Raw genomic sequence first — 26680 nt, 5'->3', positions numbered from 1 at the left:
TGGGGTCAGTGGAGGCTGGGCCTGGCAGGACTCACTGCTGCTGCTGACTCTGCCACCGCTGACCCGGAGACTATTCACCCTCACAGGAAGAGGAGAGCTTCGCAGCCTCCGCTGCTTGTGCTGTCGTTGCCGCCGCTGACCCGGACTTTATTACCTACAAAGGCCAGGGAGAGGCTCGGTCTGCTGCTGGCGCTGACCCGGAAGTGATTTGATACAATTGAGTGAGAAGGAAGCATCGAGAAAGGACAGAGGGTGAGTCTGAGAAGGACCCAGAGGGGGGAGGATGGAGTAGGAGGGGCTGGGGCAAAGGAGGGAGAGGTGGAAGGGGGAAGGGAAGGAGGCCCTGGGGCAGAGGATGGGGAAGGAGTGGGGGCAGAGGAGGGGGTCAGAGGAGGAGGGGGGCCCGGGGGCAGAGGGGGGAGGGGCGACTGGGGCATGGGAGGGGGGCTGGGGCAGAGGAGGGGGGTGGAGGGGGGGGCAAAAGAGGAGGAGTGGGAGGGGGGACTGGGGCAGAGGGGTGGGCTGGGTTAGAGGAGGGGGAGGGGGGCCTGGGGTAGAGGAGGGGGGCCTGGGGCAGAGGAGGGGGGTCAGAAGAGGAGGAGGGGGGTAAGGAGGTAGGGGGGTGATCTTGATATTGTGCTCTCTGATGTAAGACCTTTTAAGGCAGAAGAAGTCTGTCCTGAATGTGAGTCTTTAGTTCATAATCGGAGGCCTCCTCCCCTCTCGTGGCCTCCCCCCCCCTTTGGTGGCTTCCTCCCCTCTGGTGGCCTCCTCCCCTCTGGTGGCCTCCCCCCCTCTTGTGGCCTCCCCCCCCCTCTTGTGGCCTCCCCCCCCTCTTGTGGCCTCCCCCCCCCTCTTGTGGACTCCCCCACCCTCTTGTGGACTCCCCCCCCTTCTTGTGGACTCCCCCCCCTTCTTGTGGACTCCCCCCCCCCTTCTTGTGGCCCCCCCCCCTTCTTGTGGCCTCCCCCCCCTTCTTGTGGCCTCCCCCCCCCTCTTGTGGCCTCCTCCCCTCTTGTGGCCGCCTCCCCCCCCTCTTGTGGCCTCCTCCCCTCTTGTGGCCTCCCCCCCCCCCTCTTGTGGCCTCCCTCCCCTCTTGTGGCCTCCCCCCCCCTCTCGTGGCCTCCCCCCCCCTCTCGTGCCCCCCCCCCCTCTCGTGCCCCCCCCGCCCCCCTCTCGTGGCCTCCTCCCCTCTGGTGGCCTCCTCCCCTCTTGTGGCCTCCACATGATTCTTGCTCAGATCGCAGCATCTTTTTGTTCTAATTTCGAACTTCTTTTCAGCCGGTGCGAGGCTGTGGAGACTGCACTGTTCATAGGAAATCATGAAGACATGAAGTAGAGGTGGAAGGGAGAGACAGAAATGATGTAGAAGGATATGTGAGGTGGAGAGAGGAAAAGTATACAGAAAAATGTGAGGTACACGGATGGAAAGATGAAGAGTGGTAGATAGAGGAAGATGTGAAAGAGAGGTAGAGACATAGGTAGAGTTTAGAGTGAGGTAGGGAGAAGGTAATGTAGAGAGGCAGAAGAGGACAGTATTCCAAGGGGGAGGTGAAGAGAGAGAGACAAAAGCAGCAAGAAGTGGACGATGCACGATAGAGAGAGCAAAATGAAAAGAGGTAGAGCCCAACATTTCAGGTAACAAGAGCGGAGAGGGGTGAAGTGTAGAAAGAGGAATTTGAAAACATATATGAACTAGAGAAAGAGAGGTGATGTTAATATGGAGATATCGAGTTGTGGGAAAATTAAAGAGGAAGAGACATTTAGGTAGAGCGATCCGTACAGATAAAGTTTGAGAGAGATAGTTGAGGTGGAGGGGGTGAGGTGAAGTGGAGAAGGAGGTCCAGAGAGAGAAATATGTGTTTGCATGAAAGAGCGAGCAAGGGACAGAGAGGGTTGAGGATGGGCAGAGAAAACTTTACATATTTAAAGAGAGAAAAGTTCATGGTCGAGGTAGAGGGATAGAGGTAGCCAGAAGTAGTAGTAGTAGTAAATATTTAGAGAGGTGGAGGAAAGGGAACAGAGGTAGAGGGTGAGAAAGAGAGGTGGCGAGAGTAGTCAGTGAACTAAGAATTATGTAAATGTTAAAATGTATGTAGTGAGCGAGGGTGGTGTGGCAGAGAGAGAGGAGATAGAGGAGAATGGGGAGGCATGGAAAGGGCAGGGAGAGAAGTAGAGGTAAGGTAGTAGACATGAAGAGAGGATGGAGGTGAGGTAAAGCTAGAGATGAGTTTGTGTGAGAGGTGAAATGGAATCAAGGGAGAAACAAGGATGTAATTGAGAAACAACATAAGTGCGGTACAGAAATAGGGATGAGGTAGAGAGTTGAGTAAGAGAGCGGGAATCGAGAGCGATTAGATCTAGATGTAAGTACAGAGACTGAAAGAGAGACAAGGGCATGAGAGAGAGGTATAGAAAGAGAGCGAGGCAAGGGCATGAGACAGAGGTAGAGAAAGAAGAAGCTGAGTGAGGTATATTGGATGAGAGTTGAGGTAGAGCAGGCTGAGTTAAACAGATCAGGGATTGATAGAGGAACATAGAGAAGTAGAGAGAGGCTAAGAGAGAAGGTGAGGTTAATCTAGAGATGATTTAGTGTGAGAGGTGAAATGGAATCAAGGGAGAAAAAGGGATGCAATAGAGAAACAAAATAAGTGCGGAACAGAGATAGGGATAAGGGAGAGAGTTGAGTTAGAGAGCAGGAATTGAGAGCAATTAGATATAGATGTAGGTACAGAGACTGAAAGAGAGACAAGGGCATGAGAGAGAGGTATAGAAAGGTGGAGCCGAGTGAGGTATATTTGATGAGAGGTGAGGTAGACGAAGCTGAGGAAAAGAGATCAGAGATAAAAGAGAGGGTGGGGGTATACATAGAGAAGTAGAGATAGGTTAAGCGGGATGGTGATGTCAAATAAGGAGAGAGGGATGAAACACTCTCATTTCACTATAATTGCCAGCAGCTGCCGGAGAATGTGAGGGTTAAGGCTGAGCAGACCAAGCATGCACAAGACAATGTGAGGTTTAAGGCTGGTCATGCCAAGCATGCACAAGAGTGTGAGGGTTAAGGCTGGGCAAAACAAGCATGCATAAGAGAATGTGAGGGTTGAGGATGGGCAGACCATGCATGCACAAGATTTGTGAGGGTTAAGGCTGGGCAGACCAAGCATGCACAAGAGCATGTGCGGGTTCAGTCTGGGCAGACCACGCATGCACAAGAGAATGTGAGGGTTGAGGCTGGGCACACCAAGCATGCACAAAAGGTTGATGAGAGTGTTGAGGCTGGGCAGATCATGCATGCACAAGAGAATGTGAGGGTTAAGGCTGGGAAGACCAAGCTTGCACAAGAGAATGTGAGGTTTGAGGCTGGGCACACTAAGCATGCACAAGAGAATGTGAGGTTTGAGGCTGGGCACACTAAGCATGCACAAGAGAATGTGAGGGTTGAGGCTGGGCACACCAGCATACACAAGAGAATGTTAGGGTTGAGGCTGGGCAGACCAAGCGTGCCCAAGAGAATGTGAGGGTTGAGGCTGGGCAGACCACACATGCACAGTAAGGAGCAGATACATTATTTTTAGTGCAACTCAGTGCAGCAGTTAGGTGCAGCGCTGTGATGTGCGAGGGAGATAAAGCAGTGCTGAGCCAGATTTATGAAATACAGCACGCTGCTGCACACTGCCCCGGCACAAGTACACAGTCTACCTTGTGCCATACAAAACCTTTACACCATAGGGCAGAGGAGTGTGTGCTGTCTAGCATAGGATTAGTACTGGAAACACACCATTCCAGTATAAAATCCTATACATAGAGTAATCCTTCTACACTCCACAGGTTGTGGTGTTTGTGCTGTGAAGTGCAGGGCAGGTTGTTTTTGTGCTGTGAAGTGCAGCGCACATGCAATGTGTGGAGTGTTTGAAGAAGTGACAATGTTTCTCCGTGTTATCACCTACTTCAATTGCTTTTTTAACATAAAATTAACAGACCCTCAGTACTCTCACAATGCGATATTGAAGCCTTGTACATTTTTCCATATTTCCGCGCGTCGCTAATATATGAAGTATCGCGTGTCCATGGTAGTGATAGAAAGGAGGAATTTATTTCTTACAGAATGCTCCATCCACAGATCGCTTCCTCCTCAGATACTGACACCTTCCAACTCCCTCAACATCATTCCAGATGCAGTGTTGCCTCAGACTCTGTGTGAAGAGTGACCCGTGATTATTTGAGGTGTTACATGTGATTGTGCAGATCTGTGCCCACCCTGTGCCCACCCTGTGTGTAGGTCTCTGGGAGTAGGTGATGCTCGTGAATGGCTTGGACGAAGTCTAACCTTTCAATACAGAATGTATGGAAGTGATTTGTGTGTGCGAGACGGTGTGTATGTGCTTGTTTATGATTGGGCCTCTCGGGTGGATACATTTTATATATGAGTGTGTAAGCGACTGATCCGTCTGATTACTTATTTCCAGTGTGTGGGTCTTTGTGCCTGGGGGTTGAATTGTGTTTCACGTGTGTGTGCACGGCAGAGCACAATGCCTGTGTAATTGTGCAGCATTGAAGATGTGGTTAAGAGATATCTGGTTTGTTACATTAATCCATTTATAAATGAGGTGTGAGGCTGTACAAGTGAGATTTGGAGTTTGTGTCACATCTGTGAGTATACAGTTGAATGGAGTTTTTAAAGAGCAGTTTCTTTGTGTGTGTGCTGCAAAAATGTTGCCAAAGACAAGCCTGTCTGCTCCCAGGCACCCCTGTCCACATTCGCTGGGACCAGGAAACACGTAGTATACTCAATATTTCTCATAATCAGCATAGGATCTATAGTCTTTAATGTACACAGATTTTAGTATCCCCCCCCCCATGCTTGCCTCGACTTTAGAAGTAAATGTTGTGTATGCCAGCCACACATATAGGGTAATCGGGCACTCAACAGCACTCACTGCGGACCAACAAACAATAAGACTCTTCTACATCCTCAGATTGAGGAGTCGTTAAAAGCGGCTTTACTAAACCCACCCTCCCTAGGCAAAGATATGGTGGAAATACTCAAAATATTAGAATCTCCTAAGCCGGATATCCTGTTCTTAACTGAAACCTGGTTGTCCGAGGAATCTACTCCACATCTCCAGAAGCCAAACCCGAAGATAACCAAAAGAGAACAAGCTCAGAGGAAGGAGTGAGATAGCAGCAATTATTCACCAGTGGATCCACACATCTCTGAAACAAATTACTCAAACTGAAGGGGTAGATCTGCTTTCCTTTCTCAAGTTTGGAATTGATGACGACAACTCGGCCCCTAAAGATAATGAATTTGCTGAGTTAATGATGTTGAGTTTACACCAGCAAATGACATGCTCAGATCACATGAAATGAAGTCCCTAAGATCTGATCTGGGCATATAATTTGAATCGATCCAATATAATCATCCCATCTTGCATACGGTCCAATCAGTATTTGATCAGCGTTGTATTCCGGTAGATTTTTCTAACTTGATCCACAAGCAGCAAATGAAACCATACACACATGGCGATACATTAATACAGAACCAGTGTTATCAACACTCTCACAATCCCACCCCTGCCCCACTTACCATCAATTGAAGACGTTCTCTCCAAAGAAAAATAATCCACTCTGTGGCTCAGACAGGCTAGTTATAAACCGCATCAGACCGGTGCTCTGGTACAAGGTAGAGTTAAAGAAGGCGAAACCTGCATTGCTTCGAAACTGGCGGGAAAGGGATGATGAAGAGCGAAAAATCAAATTTAAAATTGAGCTTGCAGAATATAAAGGCAAAACCGCTCATGCAAAGTCCTCTGAATAGGCAAATAATAAAAATTATTTGTTATATCCTAAATGATTTGTCGCCCCCAGATGAAATGAGAACTTCCCTGACTCCTATCGGGGCATTCTGTGACAAACTACATACTTAACAAAAAAATTCTTCAAATATAGTATAAACAAATACAGCAGCAGTAATTCTGAAGTCAAATCAAATCAAAACAAGCTTTATTCGATTTTAAAATCATAAAAGCAGTCAATTAAAAACATCTCATCTCACTTCTAAAAATATAAGGGTAAACATAAATATGTACAAGTTCATAAAACAGTTCATTTACTGTCTCTATTTCTAGTTCGTCAACATAAAAATAACACATCCCATATATTTTCTGTCAAACCTCTAAACATTTAAAATGTTCCTTGCTCTCAGTATGCTTTTTAGGAAACCCACCATCATTCCAATGCAATAATAGTTTTCCAACATCTGTAAATACAAAAGAGCTGGACGGCATTGTCTCCATCCCCCCTGTTTTAATAGAGGTATAATCCATCTATGTCGTTCATTTATGTACAGAATAGGATTACATGGATAGTTGTTTATGGAGAGATATTATTGCAGGGGCACGGGCATTATTCCCTTGACCAATTGTTCATGTCTGGGTGACTAATCAAACGATGCAAGGTCCCAACTCTAAAACATGTTAACACGTATCCATCGTATCCCCCTATACAACACAATAGATACGGATGGATGTTATACCTTATAGTAATTATTTGGTGCTGAACCACCATACATTTATTCGTTTCCAGAGCTAGCCTGTTCTCTTCCAGGAAAGTCATACAAGCTTTTTTGAATTCCTTCCGATGTATGGAATTCATTGCTTCAAGTAGGGAAAAGTATTCCGTACGCCCAATATCCTGCATAAAGTTTTTTAAGTATTTTAGCCAAGTAATCTTGCTGGCATGGTCTAATTTCATTGCGTCGGTCAGGATTTCCTTTTTTAGATCTGTGCTGGTGGAGGTCCAAATTCTATGCCAGAGCAGCACAGGTTGTACCTTCATTAAGTCTGAGATGAATGATACTCCTACCTCTCTGTGGCAGTTAAAAATGGGGTGCTGGTGAGAAATCTTAAGGCGTTTTCGACATGTTGGATTGGTGCACAATCGTGAAATCCCCATATACCTGTCCCAAAGGTTGCTATGCTCACGCATTTATCCTGGTAGATTATCAGGAGAATTTCGGGTGGCCTTTTGCCCAGTTTTTCATAAAATTAATTAAGGCCACAGTAGACTTCATAAACCAAAGGCTCCTATTCTTGATCACTTGAGCCCAAGACCCAGTATGGTTAAATAGGACACCATGATATGTAATGTAATGTAATGGACATTTCTACCGCGCTACTTCCACTCCAAGGAGTATCTTGGCGCATTACACAACTCAGATGGAGAGTTGGAAAGGAAAAAGATGTCTTAATCTCTTCACACACATTACACCAGAGAATTGTAAAAGAGTTAATAGGTTCCACCCTGCTCCCTGAACCTTGAAAGCTTCGACACTTTTGTTTCCCCCTCCCACAAGTCATTATAAAGCTTTTCTTTGCATTCATTTTCAAACCCAGGTTGTCCATAAAACTAGTATAAAAAGTAAGAGCCCTTTGTAAACCAATCTGGGTACGCGCCATAAGTAACGCATCATCAGTGTAGAGAAGGGAGACTATCGGACGCTTATTTACATATGGCGGGTCCCTAGCGTTTGACACCTACTCCTGTTCCAATGCTTTGGTATAGAGAGTGAACAGGAGTGGTGCCAAAACGCATCCTTGCCTCACTCCCCTCTCCACTTTGAACAGAGCGGTACACTCTCCCTTAAGTCCATAACGAACTTTAGCTGTGGCACCAGAGTATGTCTTAGAAACTGGTTTAGTATTGGGTCGACCTTGAGATCACTAAGAACGCCCCACAGTTCGCTGTGTATAATGCAGTCAAATGCGGCTGTAAGGTCGACGAATGCCAAATAAACTGTCCCTGATTTAGCCTGAGTGTACTTTCCAATTAGTTGATTCCTAAACCAGATTTAAAACCATACTGTACATTACTTAAAATATTGTTTTTCTTCTGCCCGTGTTTGCAACCGATCTAAAACAATCCTTCCTGCTAACTTCATAAGGGACTCTAATAAGGATATCGGGCGTTAGCAGGCGCGATTTTCCCGATCCCCCTTCATAAAAATTTGGACAATGATCCATTCGCACCATGTATCTATAAATCCTTTTGCACAGCATGCTCGTAAAACCGGTGTTAATATTGGGGACCACAGCTGCGGAATTGACTTAAATAAATGAATTGGTACCCCATCCAGGCCTGGGGCCGTGCCACTCTTGCTTGCATTTGTGGCCATGGTTACATCTTCCAGCATGATATGAAAGTCAAAAGGCAGAAAACCCTGGTCCATAACCCCCCCCACCCCCCCACCCCTCCCCGAGCTCTTGCCTGCAGTCTGTTTCCCTCTCTGTGGCATTCAGTAGGGAGTAAACATTTGAAAAGAAGTCCACCCAAGTTTTTTCCTCAATTGCTACCTCAATGGAAGGCGCATCGGGCTTGTTAGTAAAAAAAGTGCGTTCACGCCCTGCCAAAATAGGGAGCTGTCTTTACTTGTTGAAGCTTGTTTAAGGTCCTCCCAAGTCTTCTCTTTCATTTCATTGCGCCAGTTTTTCTAGCTTCATTGTACAGCTTCCTACATTTCCTATTTTCCTCCTTATCTCTTACTTTCTCATGTAAGGCTTTTTTTCTGAAGTCAAGTCTGAAAGAACTCTACCACCTTATCCTCGTTTGAAGAAATAAACAAGCTTCATGAATTTATGATCAAGGTCAAATCCGGGTCACCAACTGACCCTTGCCCTCCAGCAGTCATGGAATCTCTGACCTCATCAATCAATCAATCAGCATTTATAAGGCACACCCCAAGGGTATCTGGGCGCTGCGGGTGCTGTGTCTCCATCTAAAAGCCAGGTCTTGAGCAATCCCCTGCAGAGCGTTTTCATCAATTCAGCAGCTCAAGCGATCGCTCCAAACACGTTTCAAAATGCTGTAGAGCTCACGATACTGAAAGAGCAGGGAGAAGTCCCGGATATAACCAGGAATTATAGGGCAATACCTCTGCTCCCTTCACCAGCAAAAACTATTGGCCAGAGAACTGTCTTCAAGCGGTTCCAGGCTTTATAACTACACCGGCTCTCAGATAATTCTTATCAATGGAATGTCAGCCTCACAACTCAAGTCTCAAAATATGATGCAATTTAATGATTACTTGATGAGGATGAATCAGCTAAAACCGTATGTGGACAAAACCGAGTTTGAAATTCTAAAGAATAAGACCAACGTTTGGAAACAACTTTACTCTCCAACAAAAATGAGATTGTTACCGGAGCCTAAACCCACAGCTAAAAGCATCTGAGTGATAATCAATAGTAATCTTAGCAAGAACCAGCAGGCTGGAGCAGTAGGATGTAAATGCAGATTGATGCTGAAACTGCTTCAGAAACTAACCCCACTCCTCCCACTTTAGAACAGAAAAGCAATAGTGGTGGCCGCAGTCCTGTCCAGATCGCATTATGCCAACAGAGTATATGGAAGAATGCCCAGTATCACCATTCATAGACTGCAAGTAATTCACAGCGACGCTGCTTGTTTACTACATCATCTTCAGAGGTGGGCACGAGCCACACCTATATTGAAATAACAAATCCAGTCTTAGACCCTCTGCCTCAGCCCTAAAGGGTTGAGAGGTCTAGCCCCTCACTTCATTGCAAGATACACCCGCAAAACACTTACGATCTCACTTGAATTTACTTGCTATTCCGAAATTACAGAAGATCAGATCAGGTGGACGCAGCTTTGTGGTACAAGCTCCTTCCATACAGGGCTCTCTCCCGGCTAAATCCATTTGAATCTTACTTCAAGTGTTTTGCCAGAAATCTAACAGCCCACAAGCCTACTCATACCACTTTCTTCCCTGGTCTGATTGGTTGTCTCCTCTTGCGTATTTCTGATTCCGCTCAAAGAAACCCCAGGTTGAACATGCTCTCTATATATGCAATGACATAATAAGCATTTTGTAGATCCTGTAGAGGTTTGGTATGTTGGCGCGTGCTTCCGTCACTGAACTGAATATTGCAAAAGAGAGCTGTACAGTGCAAGTGAGAATGATAGAGCAGTCTTGGCTGCTGGGGAATTATAAACCTTTCATTGCTGCAAGGCTGTTCAATTTTTTTCATAAAAGTGTGCAATTTGAGCAGACCAAGGAACACACATAGTGTTGGAAATGCATTTCAAATCAGTGCCTTTCTTAATATATGTACTACTAGCTGTACCCTGCCACGCGTTGCTGTGGCTCAGTCTGGTTAAATGGAAGAGAAAGAAAAGAGTAAGCGCACGTTTCTGATATGTTTAATTTCACAGTGCTTGTGGGTATACAATATGTTTTTGTGACTATTGTCTATATGCGTCCCTTGTAGTTGTTGCGCAGCAAGCAAATAGATAGGGTCTGTTCGGCCTTTCGATTAAAAACACACGCTTCTTGTACCCGCGCGTGTTCGAATCCAACAAGGTGTATATATAAACACGCGCTAATGTTGCAAAGTGAACCAACTCCTCCCACTCCCTCCACCCACTTCCCGGTCTGCCATCCTGACACCAACTGTCCATCCTAATATATGTAGACTATTGTCTATGCGTCCTTTCTTAATGTTGCAAAGTGAACCAACTCCTAATTTCACAATGCTTGTGGGTATACAATATGTTTTTATGACTATTGTCTGTATGCGTCCCTTGGAGTTGTTGTGCAGCAACCCAATAGATAGGGTCTGTTCGGCCTTTCAATTAAAAACACATGCGTATTGGAGACGTGCGTATTCAAATCCAACGTTGTGTATATATAAACACGTGCTTAATCGAATCCAATGTTGTGTCAAAATTTCTAAGCATTCGGTGAAGAAGTTTCAGAGATTTAAGATTTTGAACAAACGAACATTGACAATTTTATGTGTCTGTTAGGGCTTTCGATTAAAAACACGCGCGTGTTCGACCCGCGCATATTCGAATCCAACGTTGTGTCAAAATTTCAAAGCAATCGATGAAGAACTTTCGTAAATTTACGATTTTGAACAAATGATTATTTACATTTTTATTTTTATGGATAGTTGTTATGGATATTGTTAAATTTCAATGATTGAATTTTTTCTGGGTTTTAGAAATTCGCAATTTCCTCTGATCACACTGGGGTTGGTGAGTCAGGAAGGAGTATTTTGGCCTAGTTGTCCTGTTATAAGGTGTTGTCTTTTCTCTTTTCCTCTCCTCTGCAGACACTTGAGACTTGAACGTCAATTTACCAGAATGGGCAGAAGACGGGCTCCAGGAAAGAAAGTGACAGCGCAATGTTCACGTGAATCCGTAAGAGCCACAGTCCCATCTTTACCTCTCCATGACGTCTCAACTTCAGGATCTCAAAATGATGCTCAGAGGGACCAGGCCCTGGAACTGCTGTCAGAGAACCTGTCCCACATTATCCTTCTATCCATGCTGGAGGAGTTGGAAGCCAAACTGGATAACTTGATGAATACTGTGGAAGACGTACCTTCTAGAGTCGCTGGGCTGATTAAGAATATCTGGATAGAAAAGGATCAATGTTACCTAGATAATGGTACGGTGTCTTTGGAGAAGGTCTGTCCAGCGAGCATTAGAGATTGTACTGTTAGCCGGTCTCCTGTGACACCTCAACTGGACAGGTCAGGGGAACCGAGCTTGTGTCTTCAGACAGTGTTTTCTGATGGGCATGCACCAAAGCAGGACTGTACGCTCTCTTCTCCGTCTGATGTTAAAGTGCGTCCATATGAGCCAAACCTTTGTCTACAGCCAGTGTTTCCAGATCGACGTGACCCACGGGAGGACCAGTGCTTGCAACCTGGGTTTCCAGATGTACATGAGTCGAAGCTAGATCAACGCATGCAGCCTGGTTTTTCAGATGTACACGAGTCGAAGCAACACCAGCACATGCAGCCTAGGTTTCAAGATGTACACGAGTCACAGCAGGATCAGTGCATGCAGCCAGGGTTTCCAGATGTACACGAGTCACAGCAGGACCAGTGCATGCAGCCAGGGTTTCCAGATGTACACGAGTCGCAGCAGGAACAGTGCATGCATCCTGGGTTTCCAGATGTACACGAGTCGCAGAGAGACCAGTGCATGCAACGTGGGTTTCCAGATGTACACGAGTCGCAGCGAGACCAGTGCATGCAACCTGGGTTTCCAGATGGAAATGGAGTACAGCAGGATTGTCCTCTATCCCGGTGCCCTCAGACAGATCCTCCAGGCAGATCATTGGAGGCAAACCTGTATCTTCCCTCAGAATTTGTTCTTGGCCCGGCATCAGAGCAAGACCAGAGCGTACAGTCAGCGTTCCCAGAAGAGAGAAAACCAGATGGGCCCCTGAAGCAAGAACCATCCCCATTGTCTACTAATTGCTGGGACCAGCAACAGAACCTCTGCCCACACCCAGTATTTCCTGATGGACACGAGCCACAGCAAAATCACTGTATACAACCTGCGCTCCCAAATGGGAACAGTCCCGATGATCCCTTGAAGGAAGAATTGATGTGTTCTGATTGCCAAGATCCCCAGGAGAACCGCAGCCTACAACCCGTGTCACCTGATGGGATGTCATCAGACGAACACTTAGAGTCTGGGCTGTTGTCCTTTGATGAGTTGGGGTCACAACAAACCCAGTGCCTACAGGAACACCTATGCTTTGAGCAGGAACTTCCTTATACGCAGGATCCAAACGTGAACTACGAGCTAGAATCCATGCGCCCTGAAGCACAGGAACCAGATCAGAAACACAAGCTAGAACAGACCTGTGCAGATGCACCGGGTTCAGATCAGACCAACACGGTGGAACCACTGCACACTGCTGCACTGGATCGAGAGAGAGAATCGGCGCTTCCTGAAGCACAAAAAACAGATCAGAAAAACACGGTGGAACCACTACACCCAGAGGAGCAGGATTCAAATCAGAACTGCAAGCTAGAACCAGCCTGTACTGATGCACAGGGCTCAGATCAGAACTACATACTCGAACCACTGCACCCTGAATCACAGCATCAACATCAGAACTGCAAGGCAGAACTGCTCTGTCCTGAAGAGCGGGGTCAGCCTGTGCCTCCATCATGCCTAGAACTGGACACACTTACTGCAGATGAAGATGCCCCCTCAGACTCAATGGAGACAGGACCAACACAGTCAGATTTATTGCCGTCCAAAGCCACCCCAGGTATGTGTTTCGCTATAAATGGACACATGGAGTGCACTAACACATGTAACCTCTTTAGAATGCATATGGGCAGGTTTTAGTAAGTCTCCGAGGGGATTAATATGGTTTGGGTGGAACCACCTGAGAGATACCGACCCCCAGAGTACGAGTCAAGTCAAGTCAAGTCAATAAACTTTATTCGGTTGTGCGAATTGACAACCATAAAAGCATTTACACTACATTTAAAAAGAACACATTTATACATAAGAATAAAATACAGTTGTAATATAAGCAAGGAGAAGACAAATATACAACAAGCATTCAAAGTATTTTGCGAAGTCCATTATAAAAAAGAGGTAATAGCAATTCATATATTATTTTTATCCTTCCATACTATTTCTGAATTTTACTGCCAATTTTAAAAAACTACATATATACAGGGTATATTCACAACTTAGTAGCTGTAGAAAGTGCAGTGCAGGACGATATTGTGTAAAATTTAGTTTTTTCAGACAGGGTTTTAAATATAGATTCCTCGGTACAGTATAAAAGGGACAAAAAAAAAGAAAGTGTGCCAGGTCTTGCGGAGACATATCGTCGCAGCCGCAAGCCGGCAACACTTGTCCACGATGAGATCCCCTTGGTACAGCCAGCAAAAAATGAAACCGATTAAACCTGAACCTGATCAGTAAAAAACGGTCATAACTGGGCAATTGCCAGGATAAATAGGGTACCATGAGCAAGGTGCTTTTTACTAATACATGATTACGAACACTTTCTTTTTTTAGCTCACGTGATTCCCTATCTTGGAATCTAAAATCGATAAAAGCTTTCTTGACCGTTATAACATCCTGTTTAGTGATCGATTCAGGGGATAAAAAGAGTTCAGGGCGACCTAAATCAACAAAGCACTTATAAAGATACTTTAACCAGGGAACCTTCATCCTGTTGTCCCATGTGAGTGATTCTCTTAAAATAAGCTGGGTGAGTGGAATGTTATCATTTAACCAACAATTCATCCAGCATAACATGGGATTAACAGCAATCTTGTCACTTACGAAGGAAACCCCCAGTTCCTCGTGCACGGAGAAGTTGGCCGTACCCCTGGGAACCCTTAATACTAGTTTCAAAAAGTTATTTTCAACAGTCTGTAGGGGATCCGGAGGAACATAACCCCAAATTTCACTTCCATAGCACGCTGTGGAGACACTTTTTGCTTGGTAAAGTTGGAGTAAGGCGGCAACTGGACTATTACCCACTTTCCTAGAAAAGTCCATTATTGCTGCGTTACCCTAGTGACCTCTCCCTTCTTTTTTTCAATCACGGGTCCCCAATTTAATTGACTGTCAAAGAGGACCCCGAGATAGGAAAATGTATGTGTAGTAGGAATACGCACTCCATTTACATTTAGGCAGTTTACTTTTTTATTTCCCTGTCCGACCTTCATTATGTAAGATTTGGAGTTATTAATACTTAACTCTCTTGAGGTCATAAAAGAATGGAAGGAGTCTAGTAAGATTTGAAGTCCGTTTGCTGTTCTTGATAGGAGAACTGCGTCGTCCGCATATAAAAGGACTGGCAGCCCCCTACGGCCAATATACGGATAATCCGTATTGGTGCTTAAAAGATGCTCTTCCAGATCATTTATATATAAGTTAAAAAGGAATGGGGCCAGGATGCAGCCTTGTCGGACACCACGATGCACCCCAAAGTCTTTGGTCACATTTAGGTCTTGGGTGAATCTGACATTTGCATTGGTGTCCGAGTGCATATCATCTAACAAATCGACTAGGTTTGGATCCACGCCCATTTTTAGCATGGCGTCCCAGAGCTTCCACCGACTCACGCAATCGAAAGCCGAGGAAAGATCCATGAACGCCATATGGATCGTTCCTCTTCGAGCCTTAGTATACTTCGCAATGATGAGGTATAAGTTTAAACATTGTGAAATCGTAGAATGTCCAGGCCTGAATCCATACTGGATTGAAGATATTATATTATTTTCTTCTGACCATCTGACCAATCTATTCAATATTACTCCTCCCACAACTTTAACCACGGAGTTTATTAAAGATATTGGTCGATAGCAGGCAGGGCTACTACGGTCTCCTTTCTTAAAAATAGGCACGATAGTGGATACCCCCCATGATTTTGGGCATCCACAAAGCACAGCGGCATTGAGTACAGCTGTAAGGACCGGTGCCCAGAGTGTTATACAAGATTTGAAAAGATCAGGGGGGAGACCGTCAGGTCCTGGGGCCTTGTTGTTTGATAGGCCTTCTATGCCCTTTATTACCTCATCAATTGTGAAGAACAAGGATTTTTCACTGATTTCTTTTGGACTACATTGTACCTGGGAACCGTTATCTTTAAAAATGGAACTGAAGTGGTTAATCCAAACTTCTTCTGGGATATTGGTGCCCGTACTTGAAATACTGGGGTGATCAAATAAGGGCTTGTTAATGATCTCCCAGAACTTTGAGCTATTTTTTAATATCTCTGGATCTAGCAAGGACTCCCAAACGCTTTTCTTGACAGCACGTTTGCGAATGGCAAGAGACTTTTTGTACTCAGCCCGCAACACCCTGATGGTTGATGCATCTCTTGGTTTTGTTTTTAATGCTTTCTTAAGCTCGCGACTGGCCTTCGAACAGTTGCTGTCAAACCATTTTGGGTTATTGGATGAGTTAGCTATCCTCTTAGCAGGTAACGTTAAAAGTGACTCCACCTTTTTAGCAATCTCATTAAAAGACGTCAAAATTTGTAATGGTGCTGAAGCAGTAGATGTGCATATTATCAGATCATGATGGCATACATTGTTAATAGAAGAATAAAATTGTTTACTGTCCACCATTGACCACTTTAAGCGTCGCTTACCATTAATACATTTAGTAGTACCACAGTCCTCTCGAGGGTTGTGTTTTTCGAGTAAATTCACACCCATAGTAATACATAAAGGATTATGATCGCTGAAAATGCTGGAAATAATCGAAAAATCCCCAACAATATTAACAAATTCTGCCGATAATAGAATATGGTCTATATATGACCCTGTTGCGTGACCTTTAAAAGTAGGGGTTGAAAATACAGTTTGTTCCTCAACTATTGACATAGCAGTGAAAAGGTTATATTCATTCAATAAGTCATTTAAACGTGAACCCCTTCGCGAGTGATCAAAGTGAATTCCTTCCAGATTGTTACATCCCAAATGACCGACAGGACTCAGGCTAGGGTTCCCACATAAATGAGTGTTGAAATCACCCGCTATTATCTTAAGGCGGGGAAGGGAATCATCTTTGGCCCTTAGGAATTCACGCAATGACTCAATATTGCAATCACCAGACTGACTCACTGCATTATAGAAATTGATCAGAACAAAACTTGTACTGCCCCTCTTAAATTCGACAACCTGAATATTGTTATTGCCAGAGTGATGTACAGTTTTAAGGCATATAAGTGACAAATTAACAAAAATTGCCAAACCCCCTTTAGCTCTACCACTAGGTGAAGGAACTGCCGAAATTATAAAACTCTCATAACCGTCAATGTGTATATTTTTCCCCACTGCCCAGGTTTCTTGGAGGCATATAACGGGGTAATCTTTAACAAAAGATAACCAATCTATATTAGACAATTTATCCTGCAGTCCAGCTATGTTCCAGGATAATAGCCCCTCCTTATATTTAATTGGTTCGTGTTGTGTTATAGCCACATTTCCACGTGCAATTTGAGTGATAGGTGTTAAGCCTGTACAGCAGCGTACCCGATCTGTCCCGGGATTAGCCGAAGTACAAGCTATAGGAGAGGCTGGGTTTATATCAGTGGGTAAACCTGGTATATCAGTTTGATTCAAGCCACCCAAACCCCCATCCTTACTGCCTTGCGGTTCTAACACTTGAAGAATATCTCCTAAGTCTGTATCTTCTGGCAATCGGTCGTTGGGGAGGAGGTTAGAAGGTGTGTCAGGTAGTCATTCCACCCCATCCAGTCCCCCCTCATCTGAGAAGATGCCATACCTATTGGAGATGGGGATATTAAAGTGATTATTAAAATGAGTAGGGTAATATTGATCTGGAGGGGGTGGTCGTATTGGACGTTCCCTTCTATCCTGACTATACCCCTAGTTATTAGTTGGTACCTCGAAATCCCAGCCATTAGGTGTTGCTGGCCATATAGGCCTGGTGAAATTATGAGTAGGCTTAGGATAGGTCATGCTCCGCTGTTTTTTGCCGAAAAATTCTAGGGTGAGAGGAATGATGGTACCTCTTCTGCGCTGCGGCGGCAAAATATTTGGCAGGATGTTTGGTAAAACTGCAGAATTGGCAAAATTTATAATAATGCAATCACCCTTGAATTTTTTGGGGTTTTGACCTATCCATGGGACCCTTCTGGCTGACTTAATGTCACCAGCTAGCTGTTGTTTCCCCCACGGGGCCAACTGCATATTGCCTGATAACCAGTGCAGGGCCTTACTTGTTACTGCCGGGGGGGATTCTGATTGGTCTGGGGCTAGTGGGGGGACGTTAGCCAATACCAGCACTAATGGAGCCGCATCTTCCAGAAACTGTACAGTGACTTCTTCTGTACTAGGTGCAGGTATTACAGGCGGAATTGGGGGTAATGTATCTCCTGGCAATAAGTGATGTGTCACTGTAGTTGATGACTGTTCCTGTAAATTTGCGTGTATAGTGTTTGAAGTAGTGCCTCCCTCAGATGAAGGAAAAAAAGCCTCTTTTACGGGTAGAACTAGGCTGGTAACTGTGTCTGATATATTAGACACAGCTTCTGCTAACTTTTTTTGATCTGCACCTAATTTCTTTATATCTGCAGTTAGCTTGTCCAGTTTGGTCACTACTGGTTTAATTAAAATTTTAAGTTTAGTGTCAATTAGATCAGCTAACCTTGATAATAACTCCTCATCCACGTTATACTTCTCGGGTTCTTCTACTTTCCCCCTGCTTTTATCCCTACTTCTCACGGGTGACGCAGCCCTCTTCTTCCCTAAATGAACTCCACCACGGTGTAATTGAGTTTTTCTACATTTTCTGATGGCACGTGGCGCATGATCTAGAACTGGGGGATCAACTTCATTATTTGGCTGCTCACTCTCCTGCACAATTTGATCTTGATCTTGATCAGTGTCAACTACCTGACATTCCGAGTCATTAGCCCGAGCTATGTCTTGTCCCTGTATTGTATGAGTACTCAGGTTTGAAATGCCATGTTCTAAAGTATCGGAGTCTAAAACTGCACTTCCCTCGACCTGAGAAGGTATATCAATCCAGGGTGAGTCAGGTGAAGGACTTAGGGGAGATAAGTTAGGGGACAGGCTAAGACCTAAGGATTCGCGCCTCTCGTTGTTAATCTTTGAGACTACTTGTATCATATAGTTTTCTATAGTTACCTCCCGCCGCTAAATTCTTTTTAGGCATTCTTCTTAAACTAGTAATATTAACCAAGTAACCACAATGTTATAATGGATGACGGTATATCCAAGATGTAAAACAAGTATGAATAGTCTTACTGCAAACCACACAAAACGAAGACAGTAAGGGCAGAGTGGCGTGTCCAGTCCAGTCTCAGCCTGTCTCGGACTGTCTTAGACTGTCCGCCCTTTGTCCGGCCTTCGTCCGGCGCCCCGCACACGCGTCCCGCTATGCGTCAGTAGCACGTTTTTGTAGGAGGAGCAGGGGCGGGAAGAGACTCCAGGTGCGCTGCGTTGATCCTGCGCGGAACCCTGGGTCTCGCAGTCCTGGCCCCTGGTGTAGCCTGCCTTTCACTCTCCTCGATGAGAACACAAAGCTCCTCAGCACACTTCACTGCTGGCAAACGATCAGGGTCAGGAACAAAGTCACAGGCTCTGCACTCAGCTGCGAGCGGCTCCCGCGAAGCGGGGGCCGCGAGCTGTTTTAAAGGCACTGACCAGGCAAGACAAACGGGGAGGAGCAGGGGCGGGAAGAGACTCCAGGTGCGCTGCGTTGATCCTGCGCGGAACCCTGGGTCTCGCAGTCCCGGCCCCTGGTGTAGCCTGCCTTTCACTCTCCTCGATGAGAACACAAAGCTCCTCAGCACACTTCACTGCTGGCAAACGATCAGGGTCAGGAACAAAGTCACAGGCTCTGCACTCAGCTGCGAGCGGCACCCGCGAAGCGGGGGCCGCGAGCTGTTTTAAAGGCACTGACCAGGCAAGACAAACGGGGAGGAGCAGGGGCGGGAAGAGACTCCAGGTGCGCTGCGTTGATCCTGCGCGGAACCCTGGGTCTCGCAGTCCCGGCCCCTGGTGTAGCCTGCCTTTCACTCTCCTCGATGAGAACACAAAGCTCCTCAGCACACTTCACTGCTGGCAAACGATCAGGGTCAGGAACAAAGTCACAGGCTCTGCACTCAGCTGCGAGCGGCACCCAAGGTTCAGGTGTGTCCCTGCACTCTTCTCTGGTTCCACACAGGACTGCATCCTTCCTGTGCAGGAACAGGCCTGGTTATGGGACTCTGCATGAGACAAGGAGGCCAGTAGCTCCCGTCCTTCCTTGTTCGTCCCCATTCCAGGCTGAGGAACTGGAAATAGTGCTATTCATGGGAGGAATTACTGGCCGGAATCACACGTAATAGTCGGATGCAAGTGATGTGGTGTTTATTGAGAATAGCAGACATGCGCAGTCTAGAGAGGGAACTGTTTCCTGTTGCACAGTTACATTGGGTAACACGCAGTCGTCTCCAGTTCCTGACATAAAAATGCTAGCCTGTATTCGGCCTCAACAGCAGGGCCGACCAGGGATGTTCTTATCACTGCAGGGTTCTCCAGGAGTGCACACCACCCCATGATAGACAGATACACAAAGTGATTTATGTGTCACTGGTGAGTTCACCCTCCCAACCTCCAGCTCAGTCCCAAGTGTGCTATGAATTGTTTTATGCTCAGACAAAAGTAGCGATGATCTCCCTACAGCAGCATCCTGCCTTTAGCAAACTCTTTAAGTATGTAAAATGTCATCGCATCATGAGTTAGGGTTTGCACACCCGTAGTGCGAGTTATGGATTGTGGTTCTAACTAGAACTTGCATATTGTAGTGGTTTGATGAGTTTTAAGTTTTAACTATGAATGCACTTTACCCTTGTTTATTAAGCAAAGTAATTTTTTATTTTTTAAAGATCCATTAAGGTGTTATAACAAAACCAACTATAATTTCACTTTTATCTTATTCAGTGAAAATATTTTAGGGATAAAGTACCTCCAGCCACACATGATAAGGATATTGCATGTCAGTGAGGAGTTCCATAACTATATAGAGGAACGAGGTCTAAGGCAGAGGTAATTTATAAGGTTATGGGACGCCGGGGTGACTTGCAGTAATCTTATAATGTGCGCCAGGTGGTACTTTATCTCATATAATATTATTATTATTTCGAATTTTGTATAGCGCGTAGTTACCCTAGAGCATCCCATCGCTTGTTCCAGAACAACAGAAAGGTAGCAGTCAAGCGTAGTCAGAGGCATCAGTTAGGAAAGAGGTGCGTTTTGAGGAGTTTGCGAAACCGGAGAAGACAAGTCTCCGATCGCTAACTCACGGGGAGTGCGTTCCAAAGAATCGCTGTGTTCACTGAGAATCTTCTCCCTCCCGTTCGTGCCTTTTTAACTTTAGGAATTTTGAGCAAATGTTTCTGATCTGAGCGCAAGGCTCTATTGGCCTTGTAAGGCACAACTAAATTCTTCAGGATAGTGAAGTACTGGGTTTTTAAGAACCCAGCGGTGCCAGGGGAAACACCCAAAGACTTTGAGTTCTTCTGTCTCAGACTACAGAAACGCAGAGTCTTCTTGGTGACTTCAAAGATTAATTGTATTGGCTGCAGCCAGTAACAGATATCTTAGAAGTACAACACAGTGTATATTCTCAGGAGACTGCTCAACTTTACAAAAGCAAGTTACTCCTTTTATACTAAATATTGTGCTTCAGGCAAAAATTCCTTATTTACAATAAACTAATCCCATGTGTATACGACAAAAGTATTGCATGACAAGCCCACATTTCATAGTCCAGCCCACCAAGAATGACTTGGTAAAAACCCGGCACTCTTCATCAGATAGATGGTCGGGCCCCTAATAAAAATGGGAACCTCCTCATCGTAAACCAGGTCATAAAGCAAAGAGCAGAGACAGGTTTGTGTAAGATTAGACATAGTTGTGTGCAATAAAGGGTTTATGGTAGGTTGTGCCTTGATCTCAATCTCGATCGGCCACTGGGAAAGGAACTGGCCGAACAGGTTTGGCTCCGGGCAGTGGAGTCAGCTTGCCCAGGTCACACAAAAGTCAGCAAAGGTGTACGTGTCTCTAAGACTCGTTTTTGCCTTAGTCATCGGCCTATGTGAGGGCAACCAAAAAATGGCTGCCATGCACCAAATAGAACCCGAGGGTTCAAGACGGAATCTGTGATTTCAGGGTGATCACGTCACTCTAACATGACGGAAATACTCGTATATAGTATACTCGTCATTCTCGGTCTATTGATACTAAAATCGTCCTGATACGAACATGTTTATTACATGGGTCCAGAATCCACGGAACCACAGACCCTCCTTTTGCCCTTACATAGGCAATAACCTATACTCACGCTAATCTGAGTCCAGGTCGATATTCATAAATTCATTGAGATGTTGCTGTAGCATCATCCTATTACTTAGCTTGTCCCTCGATACAGGTCTCCTTATACACGACGTAGCACAGAGGCCACATATAGTAGGAGCACACTGTACGCACAGACAGAACAGGAAAAGAATGGCTAAGATTATCCCAATGACCATTAGAATCTTCCATCCCCAGGCAGATAACAGCTCCCAGAACCATACCATCAATGACCAATCTCCTTTATCCACATGAATGGACTCAGAGATCTTGTGCAGTCTGGAAATAGCCTGGTACACTGTCGGAGCGTTATCCGGAATGAAAACGCAGCAACTGGATTGGATCAATACATACCCCACCTCGGTCTGCGAGTATGACATCTAACGAAACTCTGTTCTGAAGAGTCATAAGACGGTCCGACTGGAGCTCAGCAGTCAAGTTACTAAGGGCACCGGCAGTTTCAACTACAGTGGACTCAACCACCCTTGTCAATTGCCTTATGTTCCTGCTGTTAACCATAGGTCCCCAAAACGGCAGAAAACCCTTCAAGAAATCTCCCAGTTCTTGTTCTGCAGTGTCTTCCTTGCTGAAGACACCTCTAACTACCCTTGTCTTGTGGTAATCTGCCGCAGCTGTGTAGGTGGGAGGCAACAGGAATGAAACGAAACATGTGCCCGAGAAGTCAGGGGGCAACCATGTGTACGCTCTATCGTAACAGACAAAGTAGGTACCCTTGGCTGCTAAAAACGATGGGGAAGTCCGGGACGCAAAAACATACGTCTCAGTGCAGATACTCTTCCCTAGCTGAGCTCTCGGATTCTTGCCATTACCCTGCAGAGAGTAGTGACCCTGATGGGGTACAACCCAAATCGGGGAGGATCCTTTTGCTCGCTGGTTCTCACTCAGACTAACTCCATATCTGGTTCCATTCCATCCAATATATGCTAGTGTCTCATCTCTCGGGATAGTCTCGTAGGAAGTAGCTCCTCTAATCATATCTACTATACCCTTGACTAGAGCACTATTCTTTGGATTGTCTTTTATAGAACGTAGGGGGTGGACTTCACGAGCATAGATGAACATCGTTCTGTATGCCCACACAGAACCATTATGGCTGAATGGCAGGATCGGGTAAGGGATACCTTTATCAGTGGTATGAGGCATAAGACCGCACACCCAACAGTTAGTCGTGTTCACTACTAATTGGTGTTGGTGTAAGAGCTGAACGTAGGAGTTATTAACGAACTCTAATCTTCTAGCGGACTCGTGTTCAGGCAGGGGGTGAAAAGAATGTGAGGAAACAGTAGAAGAAGGTATAGGCTGTGCAGTGGGTGCAAATGTCACTTGAAGGGAGAATATCACATATCCCATTAAAAACATCATTAGGCTGAGCAACATAAAAAGGCACAATATCAAAAAACGTTTCTTGGTCATCATTATACACATTTTGGCTTTAAAGTTCATCTCTTTAGCAGGTCTCTCCATCTCGAAAAACTCCATCCTCTCATAATTGTTGCTCGCGGTGGTAGGGTGTTCTATGCTAAGGAATGCTTCTGTCAGTCCAGGGCAACTCCCTTAGACCAACCAGAACCGTCGACTTAACGTCTTCGGCTGCACCCCAAAGACTTGGGCAGCCACGACCCTACAGCTGAACCCGGATGGCGGTTCGAAAAACAAAAATCAAAGTAGTTCCTCGGAGGAGAGCGAGCTGCATTTTCAAAAATAGCAAAGAAAAGGAATTTTATTTGTCCATGGTTCTCGGCCTCAGGTTATACCGGCTTTTTCCAGATAGTGTCTGGTCTTGGAACAAAAGTTCAGACTCTGTAGTGTCCAATCGATTTGACGGTGGCACAGTTTTTTTCAAAAGATCGTCGTTTTCATGTTCAGAACTTGTCCCTTTTACACATGCATCGCTAAAAGGCAGAAAACGAGGCACAGTCTCAGTCTCAGAGTCAGCGATACCCTCCCGGACCCACCGGTCGTATGGCAGAGGGACCCTCTTGCAGTGTACGCCGTGGATCCAGTTCTTCTTTCCTTGCACTCGTACTGCGGATCTCGTTGATAGCAGGACTAGATAGGGGCCGGTCCAACGGGGCTGGTCATTCTTTGTCTGCTGGAAGTTTTTCACTAAAACCCATGAGCCAGGATCGATGATGTGGCCTGGATCTGTAGAAGCCTGAGGCAGAGTATTGTGAACCTGTTGATGTAAAACACGAAATGTAGCCGTCAAATCATACAAATAATCAAGCAGTACAGGGTGTTCAATCTCGCTGTATTTCGTCGGCCTCGGCACTCCCCATATGTTGGCCGGGCGACCGAATACGATCTCATATGGACTAAGTCCCACTCGTGAATGCACAGTCATTCTTGTGGATAAAAGTGCTAAAGGCAAAGCATCAGGCCATTTAAGACCAGAGCTTGCTTGTATTTTGGCCAGTTTCAGTTTTAGAGTGCCATTGTAGCACTCTACTAGTCCAGCTGATTGGGGGTGATTTGCAGCGTGGAATTTTTGCTGGATCCCTAGCCCCTCACATACTTTCTTCATCACTCGTCCCACAAATTCACTCCCATTATCACTCCAGACCATTCTTGGCAAACCAAATCTCGGGAAAAATTCTTTGACAAGGGCTTTAGCTGTGGATAAAACAGTGTTGTCTTTTAAGGCATATGATTCTACCCATCTTGAAAAGGCACAAACAACCACGAGTACGTATTTCAAGTTGTTGCACCTTTCCATGTGGATGAAATCTAGCTGCAAAACCTCGAACGGGTACGTAGGAGGAGCAAAATGACCAGCTGGAGTTGGGGTACCCCTACCAGGATTGTATTTCAGACACACCATGCAATTCTTGACCACATTTTCTGCACACTTAGGAATTCCAGCGTTTTGCCATACTGGAGCCAACAACTTAAAAAATCCCTTTCACACTGATGTGAGCCATTCCATGCGCCATCGTAACCACTGCAAGCACGTACGCATCGGGTAACAACCATCTTTGATGCTCTGACAACTCAATCCAACAACCATTCGCATCCAATTTACCCATACTCTCTCTCCACACACTCAACTCTTTCTCTGTAGCTTCAGCTTGAATCGACTTCACACTCTCTATCGTATCTTCACACATTCCAACGTCACCAACCCATCTTGCTGGACCCGCAACATACATTCGATTCATCACATCTTTTGCCGTTTCTTTCGCAACCTCGTCTGCAAACACATTACCACGACCAACATCGTCAGTAACCTTCTTGTGTGCACTGCATTTTACAATCGCGACTTGTAGTGGCAAAGTAAGTGACTCAAGAAGCTCATTCACCAACTGACCATGCTGAATCTTGGCTCCATGCGAAGTCAGGAACCCACGCTCTTTCTACAAGCGCCCAAAACTATGAGCCACACCAAATGCATACTGGCTGTCAGTATATATGGTCACTTTCATTCCTTTTGATAACACACATGCTCTCGTAAGTGCAATCGACTCTACTGCTTGAGCTGAATTATGTGGGATACGTGCAGTTTCAACAATCGTATGCAAAGTCGTAACAGCATATGCCGCAGTCGTATGACCATTCGGAAGCTTGGAGCACGAACCATCCACCCATAAGGTACCATCACACTTCACAAGAGGAGTGTCTTTGAGATCTACTCTCCCTTTCGCTTCTTCTTCTGTCCTGTGAAAACAATCCTGTTGTTCAGAAACATCTGTTTCTGCTACAACCGGCAACAACGTAGCTGGGTTCAACGTGTTGCACCTCTTTATGTGCACATGACTTGCTAACAGTGTCAACTCATATCCGGACAATCGAGCACTAGTTAAGTGCTGTCTCTTGGTCCTCTTTAGCAAAGTGACCACTGAATGTGGGATCATTACAATCAATATGTTATTCATTACCAAACCAGCAGACTGTCGAATAGAAACAGCTGCTGCCGCCGTGGCTCTCAAGCAACTCGGCAATGCTCTAGCTACCTGATCCAAAGTCGACGAGAAATATGCACATGGATGTTGCTTGTCCCCAAAGGACTGTGTCAGCACTGACAATGCGCATCCTTCTTTCTCATGGACATACAGTGTAAAGGGCTTACTGTAGTCGGGGGTACCCAACACAGGAGCCGAACACAATGCCGCAATTCTGACAATCTTCAGACCACGGAACGGGATTCGGTGTATCTTTACAAGTCGAATATGAAATACGAAAATGCTTTATTCGATTTTGTTTTTTAAAATCATAAAAGCGTACAAAGAAAAAGACAGTCATTAAAAATAAATATGTACATTCAAGAACAACGTAACTTAAAAAAAAAGACATATCCCCAACCTCAAAGTTCAGTGGTGTGACATGTTATTGAAGGGGTTTATCCCTATCAGGAGTAAAGATACACAGGTTTGTCCTTTAAGGTGAGTAGATTCAAGAGTTGCGACAGTTGTACAATGGATCAAATCTGTTGGAAACAGAGAAACTAATACCACTGGGTACCTGGACTCCCCCACCCAACGGGTGGTGGTAGGCTATTGTTGGTCCTAACCGGGGGATATTTTGCATACAGGGATAAAAGTCAAGTAGATCCTAAATGTGTATTGGGCCATCCCCTTCTTGGGGCGGACAAGATCTTAAGTATGGAGCGATGTTCCGGTTCCTGAATCTAACCAGTACCAAGTCCCCTGAAATGTTTTTTGGTAGTGGGCCCAACCAGCCCACCCTTCTCACACTCAAGATTCCGCCATCTTTGTCCGGTGGTAGGGGTCTATTTCTTCCCATCCAGAATATAATTTTGTTCAATAGGTCCTGCTGTCTTTCAGCTTTTCCCATCGCAAGTGCTGGAACTCCTGAGAGGACGGACACATATGGCGCGGCTTCTGGCGGGAGGTGTATGTGTGGTACTTTGCGTACTGTTTTAACCTCTAAGGGCCTTGATATAACAGATTTGAAGGGAGCTTTGGAAGTGGTCGAATCTGGGATTTTAGGGGATTGTAGAGTGACTT

At 45.4% G+C, this 26680-nt stretch overlaps 1 protein-coding gene across 1 annotated transcript in view; it reads left to right on the top strand.

The window, feature by feature from the left end:
• Positions 1 to 217: 217 nt before the first annotated feature.
• Positions 218 to 26680, top strand: part of LOC147736873 (uncharacterized) — a 46796-nt gene continuing 20333 nt past the window's right edge. The window contains exons 1-2 of the mRNA XM_086953550.1: positions 218 to 252; positions 11136 to 13099. Coding sequence (XP_086809676.1) covers positions 11167 to 13099 — 1933 coding nt within the window. The 5' untranslated portion in view covers positions 218 to 252; positions 11136 to 11166. The remainder of the gene's footprint in view (positions 253 to 11135; positions 13100 to 26680) is intronic.

The sequence above is a fragment of the Lissotriton vulgaris genome, chromosome 1_2 (assembly GCF_964263255.1).
Source record: "Lissotriton vulgaris chromosome 1_2, aLisVul1.2, whole genome shotgun sequence".
Taxonomy (NCBI): Eukaryota; Metazoa; Chordata; class Amphibia; order Caudata; family Salamandridae; genus Lissotriton; species Lissotriton vulgaris.
The sequence above is the reverse complement of the archived record's forward strand: the minus strand, read 5'-3'. Positions and strand labels throughout refer to the sequence as shown.